The sequence below is a fragment of the Lathyrus oleraceus genome, chromosome 6 (genome assembly GCF_024323335.1).
Source record: "Lathyrus oleraceus cultivar Zhongwan6 chromosome 6, CAAS_Psat_ZW6_1.0, whole genome shotgun sequence".
NCBI lineage: Eukaryota > Viridiplantae > Streptophyta > Magnoliopsida > Fabales > Fabaceae > Lathyrus > Lathyrus oleraceus.
Genome location: NC_066584.1, coordinates 444,755,911 through 444,770,579, shown reverse-complemented (window position 1 = coordinate 444,770,579; position 14,669 = coordinate 444,755,911). Strand labels below are relative to the sequence as shown.

General features: G+C 40.3%; 1 protein-coding gene across 1 annotated transcript; it reads left to right on the top strand.

Annotated features, from left to right (window-relative positions):
• Nucleotides 1-1,547: 1,547 nt before the first annotated feature.
• LOC127096171 (uncharacterized) lies at nucleotides 1,548-2,087 on the top strand. Its single transcript, XM_051034781.1, has 2 exons — nucleotides 1,548-1,707; nucleotides 1,813-2,087. The coding sequence occupies exons 1-2, from the start codon at nucleotides 1,548-1,550 to the stop codon at nucleotides 2,085-2,087; spliced, it is 435 nt and encodes a 144-aa protein (XP_050890738.1).
• The last annotated feature ends 12,582 nt before the right edge of the window (nucleotides 2,088-14,669 follow it).

Genomic DNA, 14,669 nt, shown 5'->3' with positions numbered 1-14,669 from the left:
ATTTTCAGGTCGACACATAGAAGAAAAATTCTTCTACAGGTCGACACATAAGATCTATAGGTCGGCGCATGTACTACAATATTAAAGGTTGTAGATTCTATTTCATGTGACGTCCCTCAGGTCGACACATATGGAGTGCATGACATTCATTTGTCGACACATGACCTTAGACAGGTCGACCTATGCATCGAATAGGTCGACACATGACTTTCATATGTCGACCTATGTGACAGATGTTTTCAAAAATTCATATTTTCTCCAAGTTCTTTGCATTCCTTTTTGCCTTCAATCACCCATGCATATAAATACTTCATACATGTATCATTTTCTAGAAAAGTTTCTAGAGTGAGTAAAATCTATGTGAATCCAGGATTTCAAAGCATTCTCATCATCTTTAACTCAATCTATGCATACATACAATCAAAGTACACATAATCATTTTTTATTGGGTGCCATCTAGATTAGGGTTGATAACGTACAATTAGGTTTGTTATAACATGAATATTAGGTTGTGAATTTTGAGGGATTCAAATTAGAAAACCGAGTTGGGCGTTTCCATCAATATCTCTTAGGGTTTGAAGGGTTTTGACAAGATTGTGCAATTCAGATCTGATCGAGTGAAAGCCTTGGGACACAGGGTGCCTTGCAAGGGAGTAACGTGAGCTGGTGGATCATGTTGACAAATCTTGGATTTCAATAAGTGTGCACTTGGGATTAATTAAACTAGGTAAAATCCATGGGACAAGGAGTGCCCTGCAAGGAAGTAGCAAGACCATGTGAATTGAAGCAACATTATTAGTTACTTGATCAATCTTTGATCAAGGGGTTTGGAGGTGGTAGAATCAACATCAACTTAGGGTTTATAGAGTTTGATTTGTTCATCTCTTGAAGACACACATTTTGCAATGTAAGATTTATTGTAACATCTCAATTCAAATTCAAATTAAGGGAAGACGTACCCATAGCGAGATCGATTAAGGAACTGCCTAAATAAATCTTTGTGTACTCTCTCTCTCTCTATCTATTTTATTTTTCGGTTTGCAAATTGTCGATTGCATTGATCATTTGATCAATCTTGTTTGGATCATAATTTTGAATGCACTTTGAAATTTGTGTTATTGTGTAGATCACAAACCATTTGGTTGTGATTGGATTTATAAGAACAACAAACACTACATAAAGTTCTAAACATTATTGATCAGACACTAAGTATTCCACAAATTGCTTGACTTAATTTTTTGTGTGTTTTGTGCATTGGAGATAGACTTTTCCTATTCTATTGTATTCAACTAGTTCTAATTAGTTGTTATTGATTGACTTGTGGATTATTATAATTACATTGACACCTCTACACATATATGAGCTTTTTGATAGTAGGTTCAGTTAGACAATTTTTTATTCGGGAAATTTTTAAAACTTGCTTCCGCGTTATAAACTTTTTCAAAACCAATTATGGTTCAAGTTTTAAACTTGTAACCAATTCACCCCCCAATTAGTGGTATCACAAGATCCAATTAATTTTGTTCTTAAGATTTTCTTATTATATAATGGCTATCGAACCTAAAAGGGCATATAATAGAGCACCTACTTTTACCAGTGAGAATTATGGTTATTGGAAAACTTGTATGCGTATCCATGTCAACTCTGTTGATAAGGGTGTATGGGACGCTATCATCAATGGTTCTAACAAAGTTACAATGACCAATGGTGAATGCTTCATAATACAAAAATTTGAAGGTCAATGGAATGATAATGATAGGAAGTTGTGGTCACATGATTGGAAGGCATAAAATTTTCCCATATCCACTTTAGGTGTTGGCGAGTATTATCGTGTTTCCCATTGTGAAATCGCCAAAGCTATATGGCATACATTAGAAGTTTCCCATGAGGGAACTAATGAGGTCAAACAAGTTAGAGTCAACACATTGAATAAAGAGTTTGAACTCTTTCGAATGAAGCATGGTAAAACCATTTTCGACATGCAAAAGAGATTCAGACATCTTATTAATCGGTTGAATGCTCTAGGTAAGCCTATTTCTAATGATATTGCTACTAACAAGGTTTTGATATGTATTAATAGGGAATGACAACCCAAGGTCACCACAATCAAGGAGGCGAATGATCTTAAATTACTTGATCTCACTACCTTGTTTGGAAAATTGGAAGAACATGAGAAAGAACTCACTTGCTTGGAAAATCATGAAAAGAGTATGAAAAGAAGATGGATAAGGAGAAATGTAAAGACAAAGAGGAAGTGAGGAAGCCTATTGCTCTAAAGGCTTAAAGCTCAAAGTTTTTAAACAATGAGAAAAGTCATTGTGAAGTAATAAGTGACAATGATTTCGACGATAAAGATATAAGGTTGTGAAATTCTAGTTATCAGACTTTAGATGTCACACGGGTTGTTATGACATCCAATTCTGCACAAACAAGAATTATGCAGAACTTAACAGTAAGTGCAGTAAATAACACAAGTAATTGTTTACCCAGTTCAGTCCAACATGACCTACATCTGGGGGCTACCAAGCCAGGGAGGAAATCCACTATCAGTAGTATTAATTCAAAGCTAAACTCACCCGTTTACAACTCGTCACTTAATCCCTACCCAATGCAATTTCAATCTTACTCTAAGATCGGAGTTCCTACTCACTCCCCCTCAATCACCTCAGTGATTACTACCTTTAATCAATATTAAAGACAACTTTGAAGTCACACTTCAAACAACTCTTGATTGTGCTTAACAACTTTAATCAAGATACACAACACTCACGCTTAAAAGCTTTGAGCGACACAACACTTACAACTCAATGAACACCCTATACAAAAACAATCATCAACGTGATAATGGCTTGGCTTACAAGATATGTCTAATACAAGACTCACAAAAATACAGCAGTGAAGTATGATGGACACACTTAATCTTCACGCCTCAAAATCCCCAAAACTGAATGAAGGAACGACTTCCTTTATATTGCAGTACCTGGGCTTTTGCACTTGTATTCTCCTGAATTTAAGGTCACGCGAGTTCCCATAAATTCAATATCTAGGTTACTAACAAATAGGCTATTTGTTAGGTTCATTAAATGTAGCTTGGTTGTTGATTTCTTGGTTTTTCTCTAAGCTGTTGAATCCCTGAAGAATAGCCTGAGAAAAAGCTGAAACAGAAAACTGAACAACCTACAATATAGCATATGCTGTCAGGAATGAATGTCACGACATTCAGCTTGACATCAAGGATCATATGCTGAGTCTGTTTTTCCAAAAAACAGACTGTACAATTTTGCTGACCTGTACATGACCAAAAAGACCATGATACAGTAACAACTTACATTAATAAATGTCAAAGTATCCAATTTGACATTTACACATTTGGCCTTAAGTTAGTTCTGTTATCCTCTTGAAGAACAAACTAAGAAACATACTGAAGTGTAGCAGAACACCACTCTGTCTATTATTCAGTATATACTGTCCATGATGAATGTCATAACATCCAGTTTGACATTCATACAGTAGGCCTTATGCCAGATCTGGTTCTTCCTTGATAACCAGACTGCAAATGAATACTGAGCTCTAACAGAACACCAACTGTTCTATTCCTCAGTAGCTGCTGACAGGGATGAATGTCACAATTTCCAGTTTGACATTCAATAAATCCTGTATTAGCTAATCCTGCAGTAACTACTCAAGTGTGTCATGACATCAGTCAAGACATCAGAGTACAATTAGATATTCTAACCTACAATGCAGTCACACATACACACCATGTCATGACATCAGTCAAGACATTAGAATCCAACTAGTGTTTTACCATATAATGCAGCCAATTAAACACCTACAAACTCCCCCTTTGGCAAATTTTTGGCTAAAACACTTTGATCCCCATAACAGAGTTCATAGCAGCGGAATCACACATCTAGAAGGAAATAAACCTAGCTAATACACTCAGAGTGGCAACACACTCACATACATGGAAGTTAAGTGAAACTTCACATTACAGCACACATACAAAAGTTAAATAAAAACTTCAACACACATCAGCTGCTGCAAGGGGGGGGGGGGGAAGTTAAATAAAAACTTCACACACACAACAACATACAAACAGAAGTTAAATACAAACTTCATCACACATCAGCTGCAGGAGAGGAAAACTTGAAACTTGAATCTGTCATGAACCTGTTTTAACAAAATAATAAAATTCTGTTGTCCTGGGTCCTGGGGTATCACTTGTCACTCCCCCTTTTTGTCAAAAATGTTGCCAAAGCAACACTTTAAGTTACAGATCCACAAATAGTAAGCAGAATTACACACAAACGACAGAAAACACAAAAAGACAAGTATTTACTCCTCAGCTTCATCATCCGCCTCCTCCTCAGAACTAGCCTCCTCCTCACCCTCTGAGCTCTGCCTTGCAGCTCCATCTGTATCCTCAGCAGACATCTCCAATTGAAGGATCAGCTTTTCCAAGGTGAGCTTCCTAACCTCCAGTTCTTTGCATGTCTCTCTGAGCACAGCAATGACATCAGCCTTGTCTGGATGGTTGCCAACATTGGATGTTTCTCCAGATGTCATGGCAATGCCAGGAACATGCTTTCCCAGAAACAGTTTGTAGCTGAAGGCCAATGGGCTCTCTCATCTTTGCACAAAGTCATTGTCTGTCAAGATGTTTGGGAATTGGTTCAACACAATGCCACAAATGAGGGACGGGAAGGCTATAGGTCCCTTCACACTGAAACTTCCTGCATGTTTCATGGTCTGATCAAAGACGTAAGTACCATAGTCCACCTTTGCCTTGGTACCAACAGCATAGATGAACTTTCCTAACATCACAGACACAGTTGACTTGTGATTAGTTGGGACCCAGTTTGCAGCTCCAACTTTGTGTAACATGGCATATTTCACACTGAGTTGACTAGCCACCAGCTTCCCTTTAAGAGGCCACTTCCTGACCTGATTTGCAGTGATGACTTGACAGATTCTGTTGTCAGTCACTTCAAGCTCTGGGCGCACTTCATCTGCTCTTCCCAAATACAGATTGATTACTGAGGGGGAAAAGGTCACACACTTGCCACGCACATAGACCTTTCTAAATTCATGGGACTTTCCATCTACACATTCCTCAGATAGATTGACAATGAACTCCTTCACCAAGGTCTCATAACACTTTGGGAGTTGAGTCACAGTCCTCATTAGCCCTGCTTCTTTAATCAGCTCCACAATTTCCTTACATTCCAAGGCATTCTGAGCCAGTTCCCTCTCCAAGGCCAGTCTTTTGTGGTAGACATACTTCCACCTGTATACACTCGAGGCAAAGTGGAAGGACACATTGTCAATGGGAACCTCTGGAACACTAGCAGCCAACTTGCTAGAGGTTGGCTTCTTCTTGGACAGGGATGTTGTGACATCACATGGAACATCCGAATCAGACTCCACCACAACTGCCTTGGTCTTCATTTTCTTGGGCACCTCTTTGCTCCAAGATTTAGCAGGTCCATGTCCTTTTCTCTTGCGTGTACTTTCTGTCACTGTTTGCTTGGGAGAAGTTGTCTCATCAACTTCCTTGGATGGAGACCTTTGCATCACTGTCTTTTTCCCTCTCCTAGTCCTGACCCTCTTGGCTATGCTAGGGATAACTGAGGCCAACAGTTCGTTATCAGAGAACTCTTCCAGGTTGACTGTGTCAGCTCTAGGGTTGGCCTCAACATCTTGAGGGACACTTACCTTCTCACCTCTCACCTTGCTTACATGATTATCATTCTTAGGACCCTCTTCAGGTAATCCAGACACATTCTCTCTTAACACAACTGCGGTGTCACGACATGCAACATCATCGGGAACGATGGTGTTCAAGGGAACGGAAACCCCAGGAACATTCCGATCACCGGACAGAATCTTAGTGACCATAGAGGCAATGGCATTGTGCACATACCTCGATCCTTCCTTGGAAGGGTTGTCCAGAGCGATAGCTGAGGAGATTCTGGAGACCGTTTCTTTTGGTCTTCTTGCATGGGACGACGTTGCGGCGTTGACACTAACTTCCTCCCGGTTGGGGTTGCCAAACTCCGTGTTGTGAGAGTCGGACACGGTAGTGTAGGAGGTGGTATCAGATTGGTGTGCCATGCTGAATATCTCAGAGGGAAGTTGAACCATTTCTTTGGACGAGGGTTTGCACGAATGGTGTTTGAAGTGACGGAATGTGAAACGCTTTATGCAAGAGTAAGGTCTATTAGATTTTGACCACTCAGAGCTCACTATTTGTTGTTTAATAATTTGACTTACTAAACAGTAGCTAACTAACTTCATTAGTTGCTATAAATTTTCAGACGTACGCATTCCCTCTTTGCCCTTACTATTGTCACACTTAGCAGCGTACAATGTCATGACATTCCGGGTGACATTGTACTCTGTCTGCATCAGGTTCCTCCATACTAGGGTTGACCACCTGCTACCACACGCTAGGTGTTGAGATTCTGCAGACGACAATAATACACACCTCTGTCTATCCCTTGCTGTCATATCCTTTGTATGATGACCAATAGGTGCCAATGGCTCATTACTTTCAATCAGACATTTTCCACAGTCTGTCTTTTTATCTAAAGACAGATATGAGACTCTTCTCATAGTTCTCTTGGAACTGCTCTTCTTCATTCCTTGTACCTGAAGGTGATCAAGTCTTCCATCTCCCAGCTTCCCTTCCTGATCTCCCTTGGCTAAAGGACACTTGGGAAAGTTGAGAGAGTCTTTAGATTTCCATAGATAGCAATTATCTCTGGATCTGTCTCCTCTCATCACTTCTTGATTGCACCCATTCAACACCACACATCCTCCCTTAGTAAATTCCACCTTGCATCCTTGGTCACACAACTGGCTTATGCTTATGAGGTTCACAGTTAGTCCTTTTACTAACAATACACCACTCAATTTTGGAGCTTCAGGACAGTCCAGCTTACCAACACCCTCGACTTCTCTTTTAGTTCCATCACCAAATGTCACAAACTTGGTGGTAGGAGGATGTAGATTCACCACTAGGTTGCTCATCCCAGTCATGTGCCTTGAGCAGCCACTATCGAGGTACCAGTCTTGTCTGATATGTGCCCTTGAAAAATGTGTGAGCAAGGTTAGCAACACATTGTTGATTCTCAGGATAGGAGTGAAGCTTAGACGCCTGTTGCTTAGGATTGACCTGAGATGTCTGCTTAGCCGCCCATGTTTGTTTCTTAATGGGGACATTATGCTTAGACACCTTCTTCTTAGGCCTACCTTGCGAGGTCTGGTTTGGGTAACCATGCAGCCTGTAGCAGAAGGGTTTTATGTGACCGAATCTACCACAGTAATGACATCTCCATCTCTTAAATTTCTTCTTCTGATGATTGCTCATTCTGGTTCTCCGATGTTGCGACATTGGATGTGACTTCTGCTTGAATTTCTGAAGTACAGCCTTAGGCTTTTTGAGTTCAGATGAAGAGTACTTAGTGCTTCCTAAGTCAGACATGAGTCCTGACTTCTGTCCCACCTTTAGGATTTCTTCCAAGGTGTCAGATCCTTTATTCAACATTTTGATGGATTTGGTCATTTGGTCTAGCTTAGAGGTCAGCAAGGAAATCTTACCCTTCAGACCCTCTATGACTTTCAGCTGCTCTAGTTTCTCAGCTTCTAGCTCTTTGATGAGTTTCTTCTGCTTTTCTCCTTGGATACAAACTTCTGCACTTTTAACACATAGTTCTTTATATGAGGCAGCAAGTTCATCCAAGGTGAGCTCATCTCCACTTGAGTTATCCTCTGAGGCACATACACTGGTCAGAGCAGTGACATGTTTGGCAGATTCTCCTTCAGATTCACTCTCAGTGTCTTCTTCTGACCAGGTGACAGATAGCCCTTTCATTTGCATCATGAGAAAGGTAGGACAGTCAGCCTTAATATGACCATATCCTTCACATCCATGGCACTAGATTCCCTTGCCTTGGTTGAACTTTTCTTCAGAAGTTGATCTTTTCCTTACGTCAGACGGGATGTTCTTGACATTAGGTCTACCCCGTTGATCAAATTTCTTTATGAGCTTGTTGAACTGTCTCCCAAGCATGGCTAAGGCTTCTGATATACTTTCATCACCTTCAGTATATCCTGCTTCTGACTCCTCTTCAGCATTAGATACAAAAGCTACGCTTTTGTTCTTCTTTTCAGCATTCTCACACAAGCCCATTTCAAAGGTTTGAAGAGAACCAATGAGCTCATCCACCTTCATATTGCAGATGTCATGTGCCTCCTCTATGGCTGTGACCTTCATAGCAAATCTCTTAGGCAAGGACCTGAGAATCTTTCTTACAAGTTTCTCTTCAGCCATTTTCTCACCTAGTCCACCAGAGGTGTTTACAATTTCAAGAATATTCATGTGAAAGTCATGAATAGTCTCATCCTCTTTCATCCTCAGATTTTCAAACTTGGTGGTCAGCATCTGAAGTTTGGACATCTTCACTTTGGAAGTACCTTCATGAGTTACCTTGAGGGTATCCCAAACTTCCTTAGCTAGTTCACAGTGGTGCACCAGCCTGAAGATGTTCTTACTGATTCCATTGAACAATGCATTCAAGGCCTTGGAATTTCCAAGAGCTAATGCCTCTTGCTCCTTGTCCCACTCTTCTTCAGGAATCTGCACACTGACTCCATCTTCACCTGTCCTCATTGGATGTTCCCATCCTTTGTTGACAGCTCTCCAGACTTTGCTATCTAGAGACCTTAAGAAGGCTATCATACGAGGCTTCCAGTCATCATAATTAGAGCCATCCAACATGGGTGATCTATTTGAGTGTCCTATATCCTTGTCCATGGTACTAGAAAGTAACTTCCCTAGATCTCACCCAGAAATTCACAGGCAGGGTGCCTGCTCTGATGCCAATTGAAATTCTAGTTATCAGACTTTAGATGTCACACGGGTTGTTATGACATCCAATTCTGCACAGACAAGAATTATGCAGAACTTAAAAGTAAGTGCAATAAATAACACAAGTAATTGTTTACCCAGTTCAGTCCAACATGACCTACATCTGGGGGCTACCAAGCCAGGGAGGAAATCCACTATCAGTAGTATTAATTCAAAGCTAAAATCACCCGTTTACAACTCGTCACTTAATCCCTACCCAATGCAATTTCAATCTTACTCTAAGATCAGAGTTCCTACTCACTCCCCCTCAATCACCTTAGTGATTACTACCTTTAATCAATATTAAAGACAACTTTGAAGTCACACTTCAAACAACTCTTGATTGTGCTTAACAGCTTTAATCAAGATACACAGCACTCACGCTTAAAAGCTTTGAGCGACACAACACTTACAACTCAATGAACACCCTATACCAAAACAATCATCAACGTGATAATGGCTTAGCTTACAAGATATGTCTAATACAAGACTCACAAAAATACAGCAGTGAAGTATGATGGACACACTTAATCTTCACGCCTCAAAATCCCCAAAACTGAATGAAGGAACGACTTCCTTTTATATTGCAGTAGCTGGGCTTTTGCACTTGTATTCTCCTGAATTTAAGGTCACGCGAGTTCCCATAAATTCAATATCTAGGTTACTAACAAATAGGCTATTTGTTAGGTTCATTAAATGTAGCTTGGTTGTTGATTTCCTGGTTTTTCTCTAAGCTGTTGAATCCCTGAAGAATAGCCTGAGAAAAAGCTGAAACAGAAAACTGAACAACCTACAATATAGCATATGCTGTCAGGAATGAATGTCACGACATTCAGCTTGACATCAAGGATCATATGCTGAGTCTGTTTTTCCAAGAAACAGACTGTACAATTTTGCTGACCTGTACATGACCAAAAAGACCATGATACAGTAACAGCTTACATTAATAAATGTCAAAGTATCCAATTTGACATTTACACATTTGGCCTTAAGTTAGTTATGTTATCCTCTTGAAGAACAAACTAAGAAACATACTGAAGTGTAGCAGAACACCACTCTTTATTCAGTATATACTGTCCATGATGAATGTTGTCGCATCGCGCGAAAAACCGGCGGGAAAAGAAAGAAACAACAGAGCCGCCACCGTGCGTTATTTATCCCAAAAGAGGGAAAGGAAACGCTCAGAGTAAACCTGGGAAAGAACATGGTCTCGCGACCAAAGAGAATGGGTTCGGGAGTCGGTTATGCGAAGGGAAGGTATTAGCACCCCTACGCATCCGTAGTACTCTACGGGATCCACGCACAAAAGGAAGGATAAATTGGTTGCTAAACACTGCTCATAAACACACACACACACTGGCTGAAAGAGACTAAAGAAACTGACTGAAACTGACTCGGCAGGATATCGCATCCTGGGCCTACTTAGTCTATCAGGCATAGACATCAGAGTCGAAGTAGTTCGGACTGGGAAGACGACACATGCTCGCTAGGATGTCGCATCCTATGCATACGTATCTTCTCGGACGAGAGAAGAATCAGAGCATTCGTAGCTCGGCTGACACGCATACAAACAAAACAAAGCAAAGGCAAACATGGAGCCCGACTGCCAATCACTGGACTTATGTCAGCATCCGAACCTAAACACACACACACTGGAACCCAAATGCCACTCGATGGACTTACATAAGCTTCCAAGCACACAACAACACAACAGGTCAATAGGGAGTCAGGGACTCGAGCCTATAACTGTCAAGCACACACAGACAGACAGACAGCAAATGCTAAGGAGTCAGGGACTCGAGCCTAGCAAAGGTCAGACAACACACACAAAAGAAAAAAAAGGGCGCCCGGAGAGATCAGCTCAATCTCCTGCCTACATACTTCATCTGGTATGAAGATCAGGGCGATGTAGTTCCCCTATGCAGGGATAAGGATCTAGCCTAACCAGATAACAGAGGGAGACACAACTAGGGAGACTACGACTCGAGCCTAGATGTTATCATGCAAAATCATCCCTAAGTTAAGGTTTCTAGCTAAATGGCACAAGGGCCAACCTATCCTAAGTATGGCTCACACAGGAAGCAAGCCACACACACTTAACTTGCACAGGAAGCAAGCCAAGCAAAACCTACTTGCACAGGAAGCAAGTCTAAACTAATCCTAACTTGCACAGGAAGCAAGTCAAACTATCCTAACTTGCACAGGAAGCAAGTCAAACCATCCTATCTTGCACAGGAAGCAAGTCAAACAATCCTACAAGCACAGATAGCACACGCTATACACAAACAAGTGGCTCAAACAAGGGATAGGTTTTAGTCAAGGGGTCATATCAACCTCGACAAACAAACCTCTGGAACTGGGTGAATGTTGCTCTTAACCTTGCCATTGAGGGGCTAAGGTGAAGCAGATGAAAGGATGAAGTGAGGATGGGACCTCACAGCTCTTATCCTTGGCCTGGGAGAGCTCAAGACAAGAATGTGTGGGTTCAGAAAGTGGGAACCCTTCTACACATTTAAGACTGACTCAACTGTACAGTTGTACAAGATCTTGGGTTTGTATCTGCAATGCATCAACACAGTGGTGTGAGCAAAGCGGATGACACACTGAATAGTGGGGGATAGATTGCATATCCCTACCTTCCACCAATTGCCTCTTCACTTAGGAGGACTTTGACTCTATGCAAGGACAAAAGTAAACATCCACAAACATTGCCTCTTAAGGAGGACTTCAGACAGTTGCCTGGCCAAGTAACAGGCTAGGTCTTCCAGACTACATGAAGTAAAGGAGGCATACCTCAATGCAACTTGCTTATACAAGCAAAGCAAAGCAAAAAGTTCACAAGGGAACTAAGCAACTAAAACACCTGAAACAGTCAAGCAGATGTTAGTATGCAGCTTCAAACAAAACAGACAGAAACAGACCACAATAGTTAATTGGAGGCACATGGATGTGCAAGGCACAAGGCCTATGGCATGTGAGCCAAGCCACCTATAAAAAACAAGAGGTTACACAATGATATTTAACCAAGCTCAGTCAAAAGAATTGGTCTCAATGGCCATTTGATGGTCAACCTGAAATCACAAACTCAAAGGTGAGTAACAGGACCACTAGGACAAGCCTAGGGTCAAAAATGAGTGAGAAAGTCCAAACAGCAAGGGGTAAGTATCCAAAATCATGTTCAAACAATTAGGAAACAAAACCAATTGAGTTCACACTCATATCAATCACTATCATCATTTCATGAACCATTTTTGGTCAAAGCATGGCATTCAGAAACTCATAGAAGTCAACAGCAAGACTTGCATCAAAAGCAATCTAAACATTTTCCAAAAAATCATCAAATAAATCATGACCAATCCTAACACATAGCATGGTGAGCATGTCAAATTTCATCCCATTTGGATGAGAGGAAGGCAGTCAATGAAAATCATGAAGTCAAACCAAATTCAAGCATGCACAAAGAAAGTCAACAAGCATGGGTCAACTTCAAAAAATCATATCAAATTGAAAACAGATGAGAAATGAATGAGATTAACACCAATGCCAAGCTTGAGATGTCTAGTTATCACATATCAAATTTCATGTCCATCTAATAAAGTATGAGAATTTCACAAATGAAATGGGAACATGTGTCACACAAAGTCAACATTTGACTAGGCAGGGAAGGAAAATCTCAAACAAATGGAAAATTGTTCAAATAAATCCAAGAAAATTCACAAGTAAACTAGACATACAAGAGTAGGTTCATGCAAAATTTGGGGTCATTTGGATGTAAGGAAACATGGTAATGAAAATCATGAAGTTGGACATCAATGGTGTGACACAAGTTGTCACACCCTAATTCAAAAAATCATATCTCACAAACCACAAATGATAAATTCAAAAACTTTATACCAAAATCACCATGAATGTGTCTAGTTTAAGCACAAAAAATTTGAGAGCCATTGGATACATTCTCATCATTTCACAATTGATTTGGCAAAGTGTACAAAATTTGGTCACATGTCATAAACCCTAAGGCCATTTAAAAACCATCCATCCAAAAATTCTGGAAAAATAATGATAAAAAAGTAGAGATCATGATGAATACAACACAAAAAATCCCACTCAATTTGGACCAAAAATGAGCAAGTTGTGAATTTTGGAAGATTGGTGAAATTATTGAAGAAATTAATTGAATTTATATGGAGAAAATGGCATTTTGGTAAATAACCCAGTCACTTATCAAAACGACTGTGTTTTGGTCCAGAAAATGAAATGTTTTGATTGGCTGGAGGGAGAAAAGTCATGCACACGAAAATGGACCAAAATCTGGGCAAATGGGATTAGGGTTCTTATCAAAAAAATCGTGATTTCTCAATTCTTCCCCAAAGTGTCAATTAAGCATACCATTGTAAACATCAAACACCATACAACAACAATCCAAACCCTAATTTCATTAATTCGAACCACACAACAAGAAATCAAAGGAAACATTTTCAAGTATCAAACTTTATCTCATCATATCTTCATGAATAAGCAACCAATCCAAAAAGTGAAAGCATCACTAAACTCAGCATTAAAAAACCTATTCCAAACATGTGTCAATTTGAGAAATCATGGAACTCGAAAACTTACTTATTTGGAAAAGCAGTTGTGTTGCTGATGCTTTTGGATGTTATTGAAGTGCAACAGTTGTCCAATGGCCTTCTTGATGATGAGTGATGATGCTAGCTTTGCTTTGTGGATGCTTGGAGTGAAATTCAATGCTCAACCTCTTTGATGTGCAGGGTGTTATGTTGCTGTTCTTGATGGTAGCAGGTTTTGTGATGATGAATAGATGGTCCAAAATAAGGCTTTGGAGTGAGTGTGCCTCAGTGGAGTTTCACTGGTTTTTTTTTTGGTTGATGGCTACTAGTTTCAAAATGGTGAGAGCATTGTGAAGTGGCAAAATGGCCAGGTGAGGTTTTGACAGAACAATGAAATGGAGGTTGCTGCAAGGTTTCAAAAGGGTGAAATGGATTGTGAAGGCAAAGCAAGCTAGGTTTAAATGTCTTTGTTTTAGACAGAAAAAAAAATGGAATGCAAAATGGTAGGGTTAGTGAGCAGAATCCATCTCCCTGTGCCAATCTAATTTCCTGATGTATGTGGTTGTCTACAAGTGGCAAGATGTGTGATGCAGGATGTTCAAACCAACCTTAGTTTAAGCCATGTGACAGTACAAGAATATGTGGAGGTATGACTTTGAGCAATTGCCAGGGGTTATTCTTGTTGCAGACAGGTTTTTGAGGTGCTTGAGTTTGGACAGAGTGAATGAGATGCAAGCAGCCAGGTCAGTTCTTTTTGAGAGAAGGTGTTGGTTGGTTGTTGGTTTTGGTAAATGCAAGTGGGATGAGGGGTTTGGTTGGAGCTGCCATGACAGAAAATAATGGTTTTGTTCCCATGCTGCAAGTGAGAGTGGTTAGTTATTGCTGTTGGTTCTTTAACATGACAGAAAGAAAATGACCAAAAGCCCTGTTGTTAGCTTTGGTACAACACTTGCAATCTTGACAAAATGCCAAGCAAACCAATTTTTTGCATCAGTTGAAAGTGGCTGGTCTGTTGCTAGCAATTGGTTTGTGTTGGTGAGGTTTTGGTGCTGTTTTTGAGAGGGAATTAAGCCAGGCCTTTTTGTTGCTGGATGTGGTGACAGGTTCTTTGAAGTTTTTAGAATGCTGCTGCAGGTTAGGTTATGTTGCTGCTCTTGTTGACAGAAAGAAAAGACAAGCCCAGTTGG

Coding starts and splice junctions, on each gene's coding strand:
- LOC127096171 (XM_051034781.1), top strand. CDS start 1,548: ATGGCTATCGAACCTAAAAGGGCATATAATAGAGCACCTACTTTTACC. Junction 1,708..1,812: donor CAAAGTTACAATGACCAATG/GTGAATGCTTCA, acceptor TATCCACTTTAG/GTGTTGGCGAGTATTATCGT.